The sequence below is a fragment of the Pseudochaenichthys georgianus genome, chromosome 5 (assembly GCF_902827115.2).
Source record: "Pseudochaenichthys georgianus chromosome 5, fPseGeo1.2, whole genome shotgun sequence".
NCBI classification, from domain to species: domain Eukaryota; kingdom Metazoa; phylum Chordata; class Actinopteri; order Perciformes; family Channichthyidae; genus Pseudochaenichthys; species Pseudochaenichthys georgianus.
In genome coordinates this window covers 44,299,943-44,320,356 of record NC_047507.1, presented here as the reverse complement: position 1 = coordinate 44,320,356, position 20,414 = coordinate 44,299,943, and the positions used below count along the sequence as shown (strand labels likewise).

Sequence of the window (20,414 nt, the reverse complement as noted above, 5' to 3'; positions counted from 1 at the left end):
GTTCAGACATATAGGTAGGCTGTCTTGAACACTAGCATCAGAGTAATGTGATCAAATCAACAAAGAAAGATTCAGCCGATAACACGAAAGCCATGTGCTTTCGTGTTATCGGCTGAATCTTTCTTTCTTTTTTCTGAGAGGCTGCAGGTTTTTTTTCACAAAACTGTGTCTCAGGGCTTCTTAACATTTAAAAACCTATTAAATGTGTCATACCCGATTAACGGGAAGAAACTCAGCTAACTGACGATATGAACCATTTTTACCGAAGCAAAACACAAGTCTCACAAGAAGCGTCTAAATGAGCCCTGAGCGAAAAAATGCTAACACACTTAGCACAGAACTCACGTTAAAATACCCTTATTACTGATCGTATCTGCACACACTAGATATCGATTAGCAAACTGAGATTCCACAGATTCTATCATCACTGAGCGATCAGAACTCGCGGCAAATGACAACAAACAACAACAACAACATTTGCTTTTTGCGACCAAATCGGAAAATAAGTCTTACCGTTGCTGTGTTCTGATCAAAAGTTGTGTTAAATGGCATTAAAATGATAAAAACGCTGCTGAAGGTTAATCCATTAATCCGTCTGTCACTTTGAAATGATTACTGATAATCCATCTTCATATTTATGTAAATAACGGAGTTTTCATATTAGCTGCTAATGATAGACCAGAGTGTATCGCAGCTTCTGGGCATTCTGGCTGCGCATCACTCATTCACCAATGGGTAATGTTTAGATGGATTTTAGGAACTTCCCCTCGATTCTATTGGCTCTAACGGTTAAAAAGAGATGTCATTCATCAACATCAACCAAGGGCGGCCAGAGATATGCAAAATGCACCCAAATGACCCCAGAAGTGTTTTTTTCTACTAAATCTCTCTAAAAAGGTCACATTTTACCTGTTTTGCATCAATCTTGATGCAGGGTACTTCCCAGATAGCAAAAAGTCATTGAATCAACATTGAGATATGGTCACGCTGAAGATTGAAATCAACATTGATGTCAGACATAGAAAAAACAGTGAAAGTGCTCGCTATGATCAGCATTGAAAGAACATTGCATTTTCAATCAATCCCAACAATGAATCAACCTTGATTCAATTACGATATGATCAACATTGAAATAATGTAGAATTGCAACAACATTGATTCAACTATATTATGCGTTGCATTATACATTGAAACAATGTTATTATCAGATAGCAAAAAGTCTTTGAATCAACATTAACACAGAAAAGACCTGTCTGTGCTGCCCCAGAACGCCTCGTTGGACATTTATCTTTTTCCATTTTGTTCTTCCTGAGTAAAGTGACGTAACGGATGTGTGTGTGTGTGTGTGTGTTCTTCACATGCTGAAGATATGGATTTGAAAAAATGCACGTTTTGCAACATAGCACAAGTTAAGGACTTTTCTTGAGATAATAAACATCTAGCAAAGCTGCTTTAAACAGAACATGATGATGGCCTTTGAACACAGATTCTGAGGATCGTTTCTGCTTTTATCCATCAGGTCAAAATGGGATTCACACACCTGACATCATTGTGATACATCAGGCCTCAGCCTCTTCGGCACATCACAATCACAGAATTTAAGAATAAACAAATATAACAATTACAATCCAGTGCCTCTTGTCAACTGGCAACTCACAATTCCACACATTTCAATTTCACAGGCAAATGGGACTTCATGCTTAAAATGACTGCATGTGCAAGCATGTGCATCCATTGAAGTTTTACCTGACCACTAACAATGAACTTGAACAGTAGAAATACTGGATATGCCCCTCTTTTGATCAGGCAACTTACACATCCACACATTCTTTGATTCTCTATTTCAGAAGAGAACTTATATGCTTAAAATGAAATGAATGCTGTGAGGTTTTACATGAGCACTAACCACAATGCACTAGAACAGGCTAGGTTAAAGTCATGTCTGGCTTCCCCATTAACATTCACAGCAAAAGCTTTGTTTTCAGAGACTTTATGCGCTGCGAGCATCGAGAGCCAAGGTAGTAAAAGATAGTCTGAATGGCTTCAAAGGTATACCTCGTCTCCTTTGGATAATCCGTGTTCAGTGCATAAAGTAGGCCAAAGAGGTATGCAAAGGCAGTAGAGAGGTCTGGCAGGTCATGCAGTACAATGGTCCCTTCCCACACAACAGCCACGTCTCGCACATTTGGCGATATGGCGGCATCATCATCTTCAATGACGGTGAGGATGGCCACAGACACACCTCTGAGCAATCGTTCTTCATGGTCTGTGTCCTGAGGAAAAGTCAAATATGCATGAATGGAAAACTAGATGACAAAATACACATCCACTGATTCTAACTTTCGCACCTAGCTACTGAGTCTTACCGTTCAGCTTGTGGAAGTTATAATTGCAACTCAACAGCACGGCGGCTATCACCACCAACCTTGTTGTGCCGAGTTCTATAAAGAAGTATTTTCTGACAAAGAACACCAGACAACAATGGCCAGCTGTATCGGGTTGGCTGTTGCTCAAACAGCGCTGATATTTATTTTTAATTTTGGGTGAACTCATCGCGCTCGGGTTCATGAGGTGAAAACATCTCTGGGCTCAAAATGCAATCTTACACAAAGTGTATTATGCATAAAATGATCAGCATAAGCTATGAGGTCATAAAATGTTTAAGCTACATTAAGCAATATTACTTGTATTATGTAAGTTTATTTCCCACAGTTAAGTATTACTTACCAAACACTCCAGAAGAAACTTGGTTGTGTCATCTCGGCAGGCCTCTCAGTGCTGCTGTCTTTCGGTGAGACACAATGTCGGATGTCTAAGGAGTACCCAGTGGAAACACACAAACATATCAATTACTTTACTGCCGTAGTGATCTGATGAAATTCTTCAGATATCTGAAAAACACAATAGCAAAACAATGTCATGTTTTTTCTGTGCAGCAAATTCCTGGGTAGCTGTCTTGTTCAAAGTCTGCACCATCTAAGGGGATGGTTTGGATGTTTTGAATTGAAAAGAAAACTGGTATTACAATTTTGGGGACTGATTGGAAAGTGGGGCGTAGTGTGTTGGAAGGGCCTGTAGTGTAGTGTAGTTTGCCAATTGACTGACATACACAGTCAGTGTGAATACAGGACCAGTTTTCACCTTTTCCGTGAGGAAGGCGACAATGTTTTAGAAGAGATTCTGTTCTTGATTGGAGCCTGCAAATCTGCAAAATCTGCACTGCATGTGAAACACAAGAGAAACATATAGGACATTCAGTTCAGTAAGCACTCACAGAGATATCATTTTTGAAACTTTTAATTCGTTAGTTTTCATCCTTTCCTTATATACTTAGTAGGACTTAACAAAAAAACGATTTAAAACTCAGTTAATGTAAGGTGACCAGATTTTCAAAATTAAAACCGGGGACATTGAGTTTTTCGGTCAATATAGCATTAACATATCCAATTTTCTTCACTGTTAAATAAAAAAGGGGGACAATTCTGGTTCAATGTAATTCGAAAATGTTAACTGTTGGATACAAACAGAAGGACGATAGCTCAGATATGAGACTTCAAAGTTCTTTTATTTTGAAACTGTGCATCAGATTGTCCAGATTCTCTCTGAGTGATTAGATGGGGTGTGCTGCTACAACCCAGTCTCATGGCATTTCGTGTTCACCAACACGATTTTTAATCTATTGATTCGTGTTCACCAACACGATTTCCCCCTTTTTTTCGTGTTGCACAGCACAATTTGAAAAGCAATGTATTTCTACTGGTAATGTGTTTCGTGCCTGCAGCACGTCTTTTTCTCCAGTCGGGTCGTGAAAGACCGGAAGCTGTGTGGTTCATAAAAACATGTTCTTACTCAATATCAAGCCACAATTATTGCTTTTATTTTAAATCGTATAATTTCGGACTTTTGTTGCCGTCTGTGAGGAAAATAAATGGGGCTCAGAGCCTCAGGATACTGAAATCTGTATTTTTTAAATCTTTTTTTCCTTCTAATTTGTTATTCTTTTCAAAATAACACTGTTATTTACTCACCAATAACACACAATTATCCTTGTATTTATTTATTGGTTTGATTCCATAATCTCTGGCTTTTTTGGCGTCCGTCAGGAACTGAATTTCAAAATAAAAATAACCGGAAACAGACGTAGGCCTCTAGGAGTTTAGGATGGCCGAAGACACTCCACTACCCATAATCCCCAGCTATCGTTTAGGACTACAGTCCCCGTGATTAATCTTCAAGCTCTGGGATTGGATGTTGGAGTGGCAGTGCGCCAAGGTTACGCCGAGCGTCAAACAGCTGTTTGAAATGGAACGAAACCACGCCAGACTATCCAAAACTGGAATCGAACGCCCCCCCAGAACTACACATGCTGGCTATTGTGTTTCGCAAAATGTTCTATGGGACGTCTCGACTGAGCGTTTTAGTTTTTCCCACAATTAGAAGTTGCCTGTATTAAACACATTGGTGTTATCAAATGTAAAACATATAATTAATAAATGGGTGAAAATCGCTTGTGTCCATAATGCGCAGCATTAATATATACCCACATGACAGCTCATTGTTACTTTGTAATTCCACTCCACTACAATTCAGAGGTTAACCTGGTATTTTTACTCCACTACATTTATTTGAGTTACTTTGCAGATTCTGATGAATGATGTGAAATATGAACAACCCTTAAATCAGATTTTAGTTACACCTGAGTAAAATTCAGGGAAGGTGATTGTCAAGTGCCAACAATCAGGAGAGATATTTGATAGTTGGTGCTTGAGAAGACTAAACATTTATCTGTATATTCATTACTCGTTATTCTCTACTAATAGTTAATTAAAGACTGTATATAATGGCTATTTTGCACATCCCTTTCAAGATTTCAAGATTTTCTAATGTTTATTGACATATCATATACACAACTACGGTGTAGTTATGCAATGAATGAAAAACTTGGGTCACAGGTTCCTCAACAGTGCATTACAAGACATCTACCAATATGGGTGTATACCTCCACCATTAAACTGTCATATTCTGCACATTTCTTATTCTATCTACATACATAAGAGTATAATTCATATGTATAATATCAGTTAAAATAAGTGCTTCAACATAGTTAACATTGCAGGAAAGCAATATATTAGACGTTAAGTACTTTGTCAGGCTTAATATTTATCTGTAGATAGATACCCCAAAGTGTTTTTCTTATTTAAAAGAAGACCGTAATCTAAAGTATTATTTATTATTATACATATATATTATTAATGTTTAAATAAAGGTTAATTCGTTTTTCTGTTTTGCACCTCCTCCTATTAATATCTTTGTACATCCTGCACTAAACTGTTTTATTGTAGAGATCACTTACAGTATCTTCTTGATTTTTTATATTCTATATTTCTATCACAGTCCTTCTACTTTCCCCCTATGAAAGTATATGTACTCTTAATATTTTTGTAATCAAATATAACACTTAAAAACAATAATTCAATAACGTGCTTTAACCACTAGGCGGTGCACACAAGGTACACACAGCCATAATAACTTTGTATTATTAGTGTAGGACACTTATGTATGTACAACATCTGAAGATGTGTAGTGTTATTCATGCTTTCACATAATTTTACAGCATATTGCTATACTATTTCAGACTCAGTATTTACATTCTTATATTCAAAGAAAATCAGTAATATCTTTAAAAACTACAAGTCCTTTTATATCAGCTGTGCACCGTTATGGTGTAACCTATCCTATCCCATAACCTATCTATGAATTAAATCAAATGTAAAAGTCACCCGAATTAGTAATGATACTGCAAGGAGACGTATTGTGTGAAGAGAAATTGAAGATGTTGTTTAATTGTTGATATATTTATGATCCACGTCAAGTATTCAGTTTCGGCGGCATTTCTTCCAGTTTTTCCAAAGGTCTTCTCATCAGGGCACTATAAATAGAGAACTACGGAAGATCTGTAATATGTAATGCAGCCGAACCGTGTATTACAATGCCGTTATGTGATGACTTTCAAAGAGAAAAGCAAGAACACTCGGAATTAAGTATTATTTTATTCTTTTAAAATGTTTTCCGGATTTCATATCATATAAACACCAAATACCAGCATGCATTGCGGCTAAAAAATCCAATCGGCGAGCTTAAACCATAGCTGAGGATCTTGGGTAATCGCTTCGAAATGCCTACATCTGTTTCCGGTTATTTTTATTTTGAAATTCAGTTCCTGACGGACGCCAAAAAAGCCTGAGATTATGGAATTAAACCAATAAATAAAAGCAAGGATAATTGTGTGTTATTGGTAAGTAAATAACAGTGTGTTATTCTGAAAAGAATAACAAATTAAAAGGAAAAAAAGGTTTAAAAAAATACAGATTTCAGTATTCTGAGGCTCTGAGCCATTTCTTTTCCTCACAGACGGAAACAAAAGTCCGAAATTATACGATTTAAAATAAAAGCAATAATTGTGGCTTGATATTGAGTAAGAACATGTTTGAACCCCACAGCTTCCGGTCTTCCAAGACCCGACCGGAGAAAAGACGTGCTGCAGGCACGAAACACATTACCAGTAGAAATACATTGCTTTTCAAATCGTGCTGTGCAACACGAAAAAAAAAGGGGACAATCGTGTTGGTGAATACGAATCAATAGATTTTTTGGTTGGTGAACACGAAATGCCATGAGACTGGGTTGGCTGCTATCACCCTGAAGTGAAATAAGATTTTGATACTGGATAGTTTTTGTTTTATTCTTATCTAAAAACCGAGGGATGATAGCTCATATGAGACTTCAAAGGTCTTTCATTTTGAAACTCTACATCAGATTGTCCAGATTCTCTCTGAGTGACTAGATGGGGTGTCCTGCTATCACCCTGGAGTGAAATAAATCGTTGATAATTTGACAGTTTTTTATTTATTCTTGTATAAAAACAGAAGGACGATAGCCCATATATGAGATTTCAAAAGTATTTTATTTTGAAACTCTACATCAGATTGTCCTGAGTGACTAAATGGGGTCTCCTGCTATCACCCTGAAGTGAAATAAGTATTTGATTGACTTCGAATGACTCTTTGATTATGGACGGTTTCCATTAAATAATAATCAAAATATACATTACATTGCATTTAGCTGACGCTTTTATCCAAAGCGACTTAGGGTGTGTTCACACCTAATAGTCCGCTCTCTGGTGCGCACCAGACCACAGTTTGTTACATTGTTTCATTTTTCAGAAGGTTCGGTTTGCGTTCACACGGGCAAAACTCAAACGGACTATAAACTTTAAACACAAGTCATGTGCTCGGAAATGCTGTTCAACCATTGGTCAGACATTAAGGGGGTACAAACGCAAATCCCGGCAATTTCTAGCGGAGCCTCCGTCATGGAGCATCGGCACTTTCGGCAGGTTATTCTCATGCTGCTGTTAGTCTGGAGATCAACAGACATATGATTATATAATCAGACAACGTCCGTTAAAAAACATTATTACATGGCTTTGTTGACTGTATACAGTTTGGCTGAAACTAACTGACAAGACAAGAGCGACAAGAAAACAGCGGTGCAGTAACGGGCAGAAACCCTCCTTTTTACGCAGCGGTACGCATAGACATCAGACGGCGAGATTCAGTTGCCAGTTACTTTGGCATTAGGGCAGGGATATCTAGATACTTCCCAAGGTTTGACATAATGAATTGTGCTACTTTTAAAGCAAGCAATGATTTTTTCAAATCTGTAATCATGAAGCTCCTCAAAAACGCTATCGAAGCAGTTCCTGCCGGACTATTTTTCTTAGCGGATGCATGTAAATGTAAATACATACAACTATTTTTTAAATCAATAAAATAATTTTCTAAATCCACAAAAGCATTTAAATTAATATTGGGAGTCATGTCGTTACTTTGTTGAGAATGTGGCCATGTAATAAGCGGGATAATGTGCAGCAGCGCGGTCATTATGGGGAAAAGAACACCTTCATGCCGATCTAGATCCCTCCGCTTCGCGTCGGGCTCCTGATCAGCCTGTCGGTGTTCTTTTCATGCTTATCCATGAGAGACGTTCTGCAGTCTGCAGAGGAGGGAGTTTCACCGACGACAGGTGTTCTTACTTTTATGTAGCTGACGGAGAATTTTTACTTTACACGTCACTGTTCAACACTTCATTCTGCTTTACTCTTTAACTCAGGGGTGGGGAACCTTTTTCCCCTCAAGGGCCATTTCAATTTTTCCAACATCCTCCGAGGGCCGTACAAATGATTCACCTCTGCTTAAAAATACTAAAATCACAGCCCATTCATTTCGCCTTTCTTTCATGCTGTGCAAAGAAAAAGCAACCTCTTAATCCAGATATTTTACCATGATGATGCATGCACGTGCACGGTTGTGGCATGACCACCAAAACAGAAAGATATGGACACAAGATGTGTTCAAATGTATTTAGTTTCCTATCCATGTGAACATGATTTAAGTGTGGGGGGGGGCTAACCTCCTCTAGGGGGGTCCGGGTCCCCCGGGAAGATTTTTTTTTAAATGTTGAAGTTAAAAGCATCAATCTGGTGCACTTTGAGAGCAACATTAAGAGATCTATGGATACATCAACACCCAGATGAAACAGAACTGATTTTCTTTTTCTTTATGGATATTTTACAAATCACTCCCCTTTCAAACTATTCTTAATAACAACTTTTTTTTACTGTCATATAGTATTTTATACCTGTTTACTTTAATCTCTTATTTTTTATAACTATAATGATCATATAAAGATGTGCCTTTACCTCACTGGTTGTAGAAAAAGCTTATTATATTCGTTAGCATAGCTAGCTAACTAGATGCCAATAACAACAAAGTTATTGACTGTATGACAGATGAACAGATCGCCACTGGGCTTACAACAAAAGACACAGCCACGCAAAAACTGCAGCATGTATACAGCTCCTTATGGGTACTGCAATTTGTGGAAGTGGCGGAGCGGCGTTCTGGTGCTCTCCCTGCATCCCTGTCAGACGAGACATATACCACGTGATGACACGTTAGGCTCGTGATGTGTTCAAGGACCCTGACCTTGGCCAGGAAAAACAGGTACTCGCTTGTTTATTTTTTTTGCGGTCTAGATTTCTTTAATTTTTTTCTTTTTTGCGTATGTTTATAAATTACCTCGAGGGCCATAGCAAATGGTCTCGCGGGCCGTATACGGCCCGGGGGCCGGAGGTTCCCCACCCCTGCTTTAACTAAACAACCGCGGATGTCTTGAAAGACTCTTTCGCTAAAGATTTTTGAAGATATCCGCGTTCTTGTGACACGTAAATACTGCGCTTCCTATGTTTTGGTGCGGACTGCGTTCACACCAGCAATGAACCGCTCCAGAGTTCGCAAGCAAGCGCTCCGAGACCACCTATTTTAGCGGACCAAAGTCCGGTTGTTTAGTTCACTTCAGAGGTCTCGGACTGCGTTCACACCGACCCAAATGAACCGCACCAAGCGGCTAAACGCTGAAGGATAAAGATAAGGCAAAAAGTAACTGTGAATATAAGATATAGTAAATCCTGCTATAGGAAACGCTAAAAACATTGAGCTGTCTGAGTGGAAAAATAACGTGTTAAAGTTTACTGCTGGCCGGCTACATCCTGTTATCTTCAAGGACAGAACACCATGGTACGGTATGTGGGGCCCTGAGCCACACCAGGCGCAACTGTCTTGTGAGAAAACCAGTTAAAACAGGTAATTAGGAAAAGGGAGTATGGCCCTGGCCTGACCTTAGCTAAAACTGGGTGTTGCTGGGCAGAACAGAGAGCACCAAAGGTGGGGGCTTCACAGCAAATACTATAAAGAACAAGATATATTCAGAATTCGGGACTCACTTCAACTGGGATCTCACACTGACGAGCTTGTCACGGTGGGAACTCAAGAAGGGGTCCAAGGCGCTGGCGTTTTGTGGTATAGTATGGATTGATATATCTTTGTTGAACTGTGTAATAAAGTGCTTATTTGAAGAAACAATCCATTGGAGTGCAAAGTCTAGTTTTGTACAGCTAACAGAGAATAGTGTCTAGGACACAATTCCTTTTCCCTCAGAACAAAGAAAGGTCATCGGCAGATCCGGACGGCGACCCCGCTCTGGCCATATCCAAACGATCTGCGCGGAGGACGGACCTGGTCCGTTAGACTCCAACAGCTTGGTGACCCCGTGACGTGATGGTCTAGAGCGGGAAGTCCGGACACCGATGACTTTCTGAGAGGACACCAAAAAACATTAAGTTTACGGCTTTTACAAGAAACCATCTCACACAATCAAAAACCCGGGCAATTCAGAATCAAGGTAAGCATCTGCCTGTTACAACAAATAGATGTGTTTGAAATACCACTAAATTTTAGGATTGTGTGAAAATGGCAGAAATAATTGTCTCAGCTAAAAAGTAAAGATAAAACGTAAATAAAATGGTGTGCACTGAATAGATCAACAAGGGTATAAACAAATCTGTGATGAGAAGCGGGTGGAACCCGTAATTTATGAGGATCCGCCGCGGTCCAATGAGAAGGTGTCTAGTAGCCAATAGTGCAGTGTAAAACTAGGGGAGACTAGTATCTAAAAGAAAGGTGTCAAACTTGTCAAACAAGTAGCCAATAGTACAGTGTAAAACTAGGGGAGACTCTAGTATCTAAAGAAAGGTGTAAAACTGGTCGCCGTATCAGTAGCTAATATATCTGTGTACAATGTTTGCTGTTTGTTGATTGTTGGTGGTTTAGAGGACTAGCGGCACCACCTCCTAATGGACATTCATTCATTTAGTTAGTAATTAACCGACATTTAGAGATGTTAAAAAGTAAAAACATACCTACCATGAGGGATGATTCCTAAGTTCAGCTACAAACCATTGATGAAATTACTTCTGTTTTTAGGTCCTTGATAAGGGAAGGAGTGATTGTTACATGTTCAGGACACCCAGGGTTCCACACACTGTTAAAGAGGGTAACATTGTTCTTTAAGTGCACCAGAATTGAAGATAAATTAATAGAATGAGTTATGGAATACATAGCAGAGCTTTACAGATCCTGATAATGTTTTGACACAAGATAATAGTGATGTACACAAGTTTCTGAATTACATCTATTAGACGTGTTGATATTGATTAGGTGTAAATGAACTGCAGTAGTAGTACAATAAGGAAGTGACATTTTTTGGCTAACACTTTTCAGGGAATTTGGGAAAACAGAGATATCTTGAACATTATAGTTGTAATTGTGAATTAATAAATGATGGCGCTCCATATATACAGATTTCTATAGACGGAGGATGCTGGCCTGTGCTGGAACATCTCTGCAGGGCACGACACATGGCCAAAAAGACTGAGACCAACTGACCTTTGACCCTGACAGACAGGGTAACTTGGGAAGGCACTGTCAATGACTGACTCTGAGGTGTACCTGACCAAAACCTGACTTTACAACCTGACAGTGTGAGTGAGTGTATGTTTGCATCTGATCAGTGCAACTGCATGATTTAAAACAATGACTAATCAAGCATGTTTTGGACTAACACATTATTTCTGTGTGATAATAATGTGTGAAATGAGAGGTTTCCTAACATTGCACAAAAGGGGAAACCGTTTCTAACCTACTTGATATTTCACTCCCACAGGAGGTGGCGGTTTGCAGAATGTGAAACTCAAACTATGACATTTGAAGATTCTGTTTCTTTTAGGACTGAAAGATGGAGAGAAACACTTCATTTCACTGAAGTGTTTACTGTGGAAATAATGGATGTACATTTGGGAAAAATGTTTGGTATTGTCTTATAATCCATTATGACCTGAAGGTTTTCTTCCCATACAGGTTTTTGTTTACACATGAGATAATGTGTAAAAAAGGGGGAGTGTAAACTTTACAATGTACATTTTTCATTTAGGGACTGAAAGGGACCTGCTGCCCAACTCCATTGTTCAATCTGATCATTGATTGACAGTTTTAGAATTGACCTGCTCCATATTTGGGGATAACACACTGTTTGATGAATGTTGACATGTCTCTAATATTGATTGAGTTATAGCAGGTAACACAGATAAAAAATCAGTGGCCAAGGGGCTACCAGAGAGATGTAAGTCCAGAATGAAATACTGAAGAAGCTGACCGGTGAGTAATGTGTCAACTAATGTTTCAACAGGTATTAAAGTAACTAAGGTTTGAAATGTAGAAAGAACATATTTACAGTTAAAGTTAAAACATAGTAATGTAATGAGATAGAATGTAATTTGGACAACATCATGTAACTAGCCTGGTAAAGAAGTAAAAGCCATAGACTTTATTGTTGAGGTCATTATGGGGATATACATTTAATCTAAATACATAATAGAAAGACATTTGAGGACAGTTTGTTGGAATTCTGTATTCATTTTTTCAGCGGGATAATATCTAAGCACTGACGGGTAGAAGCAGTATCACCAGGAAGCCATTCACTTTGTTAGTATTGTGATTTTGGTTGTTTTTGAATCCATAAGATTAGTGTGTTTCTTTACCAGAAACATTAGCAGTTCAAATCATATTTAGATTTTTAATGGGATCTCAGGGATTTCATTTAAAAATAAATACAGATGCTTGTCAGAAATTCAGAGCTATTGAAATATGTTATTTAGTTTACCTAAAGATGTTGGGGTTCTTATTTAGTGGGCACAGTCCAAGTATTAAGATTCTGAAGCGGCACAATTAATTTAGAAAACCTGTGCACAGACGTCTGTTGTTTTAAGACACCCCACCAACAGGCTCCAAGTTGCCACGCACTGGTGGGTCAAACAGCCGAGGGCCCCAGAGCCCGGAGCGTAGGCTTGAGGGATTTGTATCAGATTTCTCCACACAGGTTACTGACGCCGAAAGGGGGACCCGAGACGCAGGAGGCTGACTGTCAACCCCAGGCTCTCCGGCCCCGACCGAGTGACCCAGAGGACATCCCATGCCGTCCGCCTACAAGGAAAGGGGGACACGTGGTACCACTGGAGCAGGTGTGTGGAAGCACCAGCACCTACCAGGACCCTCGCTGACACCATCCAGGACCTAGGCCAACTGAACATCAGGCAAACAACCGAAGCCCCCCAACCCCCAAGTGTGGACATCGACTCAACTTCCGAGGAGGAGGAGACAACAGGAGAACCAACGGCAGCCCAGGAGATAACAGCCGGCGAGGAGGCACAACAAGGGACCGCTCCCCCAAAGTAGGCGGTACACCACGCGCATCACATACACACACACCACACAAGAGACACTCACCTACACTGATACACCAAAGAACTTTTACAAGAAAAACGAAGATGAAGAAGAACTCAGGACCTAACCAACACCTCTATTGCTTGGCCTTAACACTTTGTTTTTTCATCATTGTTGGAATAATCATTATCATAGTGGGTGAAAGGGGGAGGCAAATCATTGACCAAAGTAATAATCCAAATTCCCCACAAAATGAAACTACACAAGATATCAATGGCCGTGTTTGCAGCAATTTTGACCTTGTGCTGGTGCTGCTGCATCCCATGTATCCGCTCAATGGTGGACAAAATAATTAGTACCGCCATAGCACCTTCTACTCCCCTGGGCCAACAACTCGCCTTGCTATCCTTAGAAAACAACCCAGACATTGAGGAAGGTGAAGAAGAAGCAGCAGCAATGGACACTTTCCCGACAGCACCACCAGTACCACCGTATGGCAGAATGTGGGAAAGAGAGACAGAAGCCTAAAACAGCTGACATAAATGTACATAAACAATAGCGTTGTTTTGTTGCCCCAATCATTAGAATGGGGCAACAGGGGGATTGAAGGATAAAGATAAGGCAAAAAGTAACTGTGAATATAAGATATAGTAAATCCTGTTATAGGAAACGCTAAAAACATTGAGCTGTCTGAGTGGAAAAATAACGTGTTAAAGTTTACTGCTGGCCGGCTACATCCTGTTATCTTCAAAGACAGAACACCATGGTACGGTATGTGGGGCCCTGAGCCACACCAGGCGCAACTGTCTTGTGAGAAAACCAGTTAAAACAGGTAATTAGGAAAAGGGAGTATGGCCCTGGCCTGACCTTAGCTAAAACTGGGTGTTGCTGGGCAGAAAAGGCAGATTGCAGCACAGAGAGCACCAAAGGTGGGGGCTTCACAGCAAATACTATAAAGAACAAGATATATTCAGAATTCGGGACTCACTTCAACTGGGATCTCACACTGACGAGCTTGTCACGGTGGGAACTCAAGAAGGGGTCCAAGGCGCTGGCGTTTTGTGGTATAGTATGAATTGATATATCTTTGTTGAACTGTGTAATAAAGTGCTTATTTGAAGAAACAATCCATTGGAGTGCAAAGTCTAGTTTTGTACAGCTAACAGAGAATAGTGTCTAGGACACAATTCCTTTTCCCTCAGAACAAAGAAAGGTCATCGGCAGATCCGGACGGCGACCCCGCTCTGGCCATATCCAAACGATCTGCGCGGAGGACGGACCTGGTCCGGTAGACTCCAACAACGCACCAGGGTTCGATTCAACCGGACTATACAAGGCAGGTGTGAACGCACCCTTACAATAAGTGCGTTCGACCAACAAAATACAAACTTGAAGAAAACAGAATCATAAAGTACATCAGGCTTCATAGAGCAAAAACATTTCAAGTGCTACTCAACTGGCTTTAGATAAGCCAGCCCTTTATTAGTATATAAGTGCTTTGTTAATAGGTCTATCGCTCGAAGTGGAGTCGAAAGAGATGAGTTTTCAGTCTGCGCCGGAAGGTGTGTAAGCTATCTGCTGTCCTGATGTCAATGGGGAGCTCATTCCACCATCTTGGAGCCAGGATAGCAAACCCACGTGTTTCTGCTGATGGGAACTTGGGTCCCCCTCGCAGCGATGGTGCAGCGAGCCGTTTGGTTGATGCAGAGCGGAGTGCACGCGCTGGGGTGTACGGTTAACCATGTCCTGGATGTAGGAAGGGCCAGATCCATTCACAGCATGGTACGCAAGTACCATTGTCTTGAAGTGGATTCTAGCAGTTACCGGAAGCCAGTGAAGGGAGCGGAGGAGCGGAGTGGTGTGGGAGAATTTAGGAAGGTTGAAGACCAGACGAGCCGCTGCATTCTGGATGAGCTGCAGAGGTCGGATGGCACATGCAGGTAGACCAGCCAGGAGGGAGTTGCAGTAGTTTAGGCGTGAGCTGACGAGAGCCTGGACCAGAACCTGCGTAGCTTTCTGGGTCAGCTGGGGACGCATCCTCCTGATGTTGTAAAGCGTGTATCTGCAGCAGCGGGTTGTAGCAGCTATGTTTGCAGTGAAGGACAGGTTGTTATCTATAAACACATAACACTATCAAATAATACTTTCTATCAATATATCTATCTTTACCAAATATAACATATTATGGAGATCACAAAAATACATTGTCAATGTTAATAAACAAAAAACAAGGCAATGTGCCTGCAAGACTTCACTCAGGTAAACAAAACATATTACCCGTGCGCAGCAGCTAACCTGCCTGCGAGCCTTCGCTCAGGTCACATTTTCCCAGGCGCGGCTGAAGCCCGCGAAAATGGCATCTCTTGTTGCCGACAGTTTAGTATTTTTAAAATACCGTTACTATGTCAAACATGCTCAAAACTTTCTGACACACTCTCCTAAACATCTCCAACATCATCTAATTCACACAAGTTAACATCGATCATTTTCATTATGTACTGACCTGTAGATAACAGAAAAGTAAGCAGCAATAATTATACACAGGATCCGGTTGATCGTCTGGATTGCTTCTGAGGAGGGGGCGGAAGTGTCCCCCCTAAGTTAACCCAGATGTCACCGCTCACCTGCCAAAGGTTCCACCTTGGTGCTACTTACTCATACTGCTTCTCAAACAGTACAGATAAACCATAAAATTATATGAATGTCACCAAAATAAATACAGATAGTGTTCAGTTTCAAATTCACTATTGCTTTGTTTTAAGATTAAAAGTTTTTAAAAATAAAGAAATGTTCAAATAGTAGATGAATATTCAAGAGGTCTTTAAAATCATCACACTGATCATCAAAAGTTCATAAAATGCTCATGAATATTCAAACATATTCTGAACTTGCCACAACATCCAAAATTCATGAAATGCTCATAGTCATGAAAAGTTCATGAAATACTCATGCAAACTTTTTGGGGTTTTAATTATAATTTTGTGATTGGCTGGATCATGAAAAGTTCATAAATTGCTCATAAAAGTCTGTCATGAGCAAAACAGGAACTTTATATGAATGAACAATGTTCATAACAATTTCATGAACTGCTCTTTAAAATGGTTCATGAGCATTTTAAGAATGTTGGTTCATGAACATGACAAGTGAACATATAATGAGTTGTTCATGAATGTTTCATGAGTGCTCATGAACAGCTCATAAAGTCATAAAGTCATCTCGCAGGGGAAGTTTCAACACAGCGGCAACGTTGTCATATCCCAATCAATGCTGTGTGTACAGTTATAGCATTATATGTCTGGCTTACTATAACACCGGTCGTCTCACCATCAAAATGCATTATAAACGCCTTCAGGTGCTTGAACATAAATTCAACGCCATCTGTAGCTAAGCTAGCAAAGCTAACTGTGGTGGGTAGTTGAACTCATTGTATCTATCTTCTGGTTTAAATAGTACAGTGCACTTTACTGTTAACATTCCTTGTTAGGTAAAACACACACTTACCTAGGCAAACGAGGTAGACAAATGTCCCAAGAATCCCCAACTTCACATCCAAATTCGACCACATGTCGATGTTTCTGTCCGCAAAATTTGCTCAGCCACTGCTCAGGGCAACATGCAGAATGGCATAATTTTGCATGCTAAGTAGCCATGTGCTTTCTGGGGCTTAATCTTTATTGATATCATTTAAACATTCACTTGTTGACTGTTGGACATTGTAATAGAATATTTATTATAATCGCTTTGTGTTTGACGTTCATAAGTTATGTGATGTTTTGCCGACTGTGTTGAAATAAATTAACAAAATATTTGTTCATGCCAAACAAAGCAAGCCACCTATTAACACACTAGTTATGGTAAGGGATATGATTCTAAAATCCGATCCTCATCAAAGGTCAGTTAGGTGCGATGAGCAGAATGCTCCCTCAGACTCTGTTATTGACCCGCTGCTGCCTCTGCCTGCCCCCCCCCACCCAGGCCAGAGTCAGCTGGACATGTTGACCCTCCGCTTTGGACAGCATCTCATCAAGGCCTCGGCCGTGTTCCTGCAGACGGAGCTGTCCTTCGCTATGGTCAACAGGAAGCCTGTGGTGCCCGGACGTATCCTTTCATTACTTCCAGCTGAGAGGTTAGTGCGGACTGTGTGTGGAAGTGTGTGTTGGCTTCTTAACCCCTCACACACCCTGAGTCTGGGGATGAGTGGTCATTTTGTTGCACTTAGTTGGTTAGATGCTTTAAGCAAGAGAGATACAGAGGTTATTTCATTTCCAACCTTTATTTATGCAGTTGAATCCCATTGAGATCATTGATCTCTTTTTCAAGGGTGGAGGAATGTTTACGTTTCTTCAGAAGGTTTTCTTTTTTTCTGGAAGCTTCCCATGATGCCATATTACAGTTCACACCATGATAGTGACAGTGACAACAATGATTTTATCAATAATAAAAAGAATAATGAATCGACATAACTGCAACTCTCCATGGTCCCCAACACATGTCATCCTGTTTCAACTCGGAGTCTATCACGATCTATAGCAGTGGTTCTCAAACTTTTTCTGCCATTCCCCACTTTGAACAGGTGGGCCTTTTCACTCGTTCACTTGTTTTTTGCAGTGTATATATTTAGCATATTTAACATTATTATATGCTTACCTTTAACCTTTGTGTGCTGTTTGGGTCTGTGGGACCCGTTTTCAGTGTTTACTAAAATAAAATGTATGCAATTTAATGATTTCAACCTGCTTTATTTGGTGGACCTCACATACTCTTGGGGGGTCCGGGGGCGTGCACCCCCGGGAAGATTGTTTTTTAAATGTTGAAGTGAAAAGCATCAATCTGGTGCACTTTGAGCACAACATGAATGTATGGACACAGCTCTCAACACTCAGATGAAAGGGAGCTGTATACTTTTCAATAATCCAAACATCTTTAGAATATGATCACAATCAATAACAAATCATTTAAACTAGTTTATTCTTATCTTATGTTACCTAGTTAGCATTCTTTCTTTTTATTTATGCATATTTTACTCATCACTCCCCTTTTCTTTTCTTTTTTTTACTGTCCTATAGTAGACATTGGAATGATTTCTTACTTTATTTTGTACAACTAGGCTATATTAAATAGATAAAGGTGTGCCCTCTCTCGCTCGCTCGCTCGCTCTCTGTCTCGCTCGCTCACAGAGGCTGTGTGCTCCTCCGTGGTGATGACGACTTGCGTTACAAAAAAAAAAAATAAACATATTTGTAAAGTGGGGGGACAAAAACGGGATTTCAAAAAGTGTCACGGTTAAACTCCTTATGAAGTTTCCTCCGCCGGGTGGCTGGTGTCTCCCTTAGGGATAAATTAAGAAGTTCGGTCATCAGGGAGGGACTCAGAGTTGAGCCGCTCCTCCTTCGCGTCGAAAGGAGCCAGTTGAGGTGGTTCGGGCACCTAGTTAGGATGCCACCTGGGCGCCTCCCTAGGGAGGTGTTCCAGGCACATCCAGCTGGGAAGAGACCAAGGGGTAGACCTAGGACCAGGTGGAGGGATTATATCTCTTGGCTGGCCTGGGAGCGCCTTGGGATCCCCCAGTCAGAGCTGGTTGATGTGGCCAGGGAAAAGAAAGTTTGGGGCTCTCTGCTGGAACTGCTACCCCCGCGACCCGACCACGGATAAGCGGGACAAGATGGATGGATGGAAGGATGGATATTTTTCTGACATTGACTAGATAGTCAACGTCAGAAAAATATGCTTGTTGTATATTGTTGTCGTTTTTAATTTCCTCTCCAGTACCAGTCCAGAACCAGTATTTGTTGGTCCAATCAGGACGACTAACCACAAGGATTATTAATATCTAATCTATTATTTTCCACTGGCACTACTTTCTTTGTTGCAGGAGCATGCACATGCATATTTGAAATGCATTTCTAGTTTCACATAGCAGTGATGTAGCATTGTGTTGTCGTGCCACATTGCACCACACATCAGAGTGAGGATAAGCATGCTATCTCCTGCTAATGGTTAATATTCTGAGACTGGGTGCAGTCACTCTTTAAGAAAGAAAAGACAGGTTTTATTTGTTAGTATTTTTTTCCTTTAGTGGATAAAGCTGGCTGATGTTTAATGGAAAAACATCCTTTGTCTGTCTTAGTTTCTTATCCAAGTTACTTTCTTGAACAGACATACGGCTTTTATACAATAATTACTCCAATCACTTATTTTCTTGACAATCATGAAACAAAATTGATGAAACTGAATAATTAGCTTATGAAAACAGTATGTGTTTTAGAAATCATAGTTTCAAAGCAGCCGAGTTGTGACTATGACATAATTGAGTTGTGCTGATGGATAAAATATACTTTAGTTATTCAACAAGGAAAGCATGAAATAAAGCTTTGTCTCCGAGCTCATTTGAAATGAATGCCTGGTTCCCTCTGCAGAAATAAGTAAAGGCACTGATCAGTATTTGAGAGTCCACAGTAACAACTTAAGGCACACCTTCCCAACCCCAGAGAGGGAGGAGCAGTGAGCGGATGAGGGTCCGAGGGACCACCCTCACAGCCGCCGCATTACTGCCCACTCTGTCCTCTATGTGAAACAAACAGTGTGTTCTACTGACGTCCTCTGCCATCCAGCCCGTCTCCACACTCAGTTTGTGTCTCATTTTTTCTCTTTGACTTGAACATACGCTGCTCAATGGAGCACTTCCTAAAGCCTCCTGTTGTTGCCTGGCAACAGCTGCTGAAGTGAAGCTGACCTTGTTATAAAGGGTGTATAAGCGGCTGTTTACCATACATAAGCACAAACACACATAATGTGATTGACAGTAACAGTGTGTGCCTCAGCCTGTCTCCGTACACAAGTGTTTATTTTCAGTGTGATTGATTCTCATGTTTCATATGATCAACATAAAACAGGAGACGTTTAGTTTATCTATAAATGTGTATAGGTGTCGCACAAAGTGAAGAGGAGGTCATGCATCCTCACGGACTCAAATTAAAAAGCAAAAAAATATCTTTGCTTTTGTCTAATAATCATTGTTTTTAACAAGCTTGAGCAGAGAAGAAATTGTAGGGTTACGTGTGGTAACCTATGATATATAAGCACAGTGGAGCCCTCTACTGGACTCTATGGGTACTCCCCTCGATCCTATCTATGCACGCATTCTTTCACTGAGACCGTAGCCGCCCCCCTGGGCGGGCCTACCTGAATGCGCGCGCATCCACCGCATAAGAGGTGGCCTCGCCCGCTAACTGCTAT

The 20,414-nt window shown here is 40.5% G+C and overlaps 1 protein-coding gene across 1 annotated transcript in view; it reads left to right on the top strand.

The window, feature by feature from the left end:
- The first annotated feature begins 17,041 nt into the window (after nucleotides 1-17,041).
- LOC117446406 (uncharacterized) overlaps nucleotides 17,042-20,414 on the top strand; it is a 365,056-nt gene continuing 361,683 nt past the window's right edge. Inside the window, exon 1 of the mRNA XM_034082566.1 lies at nucleotides 17,042-17,276. Coding sequence (XP_033938457.1) covers nucleotides 17,042-17,276 — 235 coding nt within the window. The remainder of the gene's footprint in view (nucleotides 17,277-20,414) is intronic.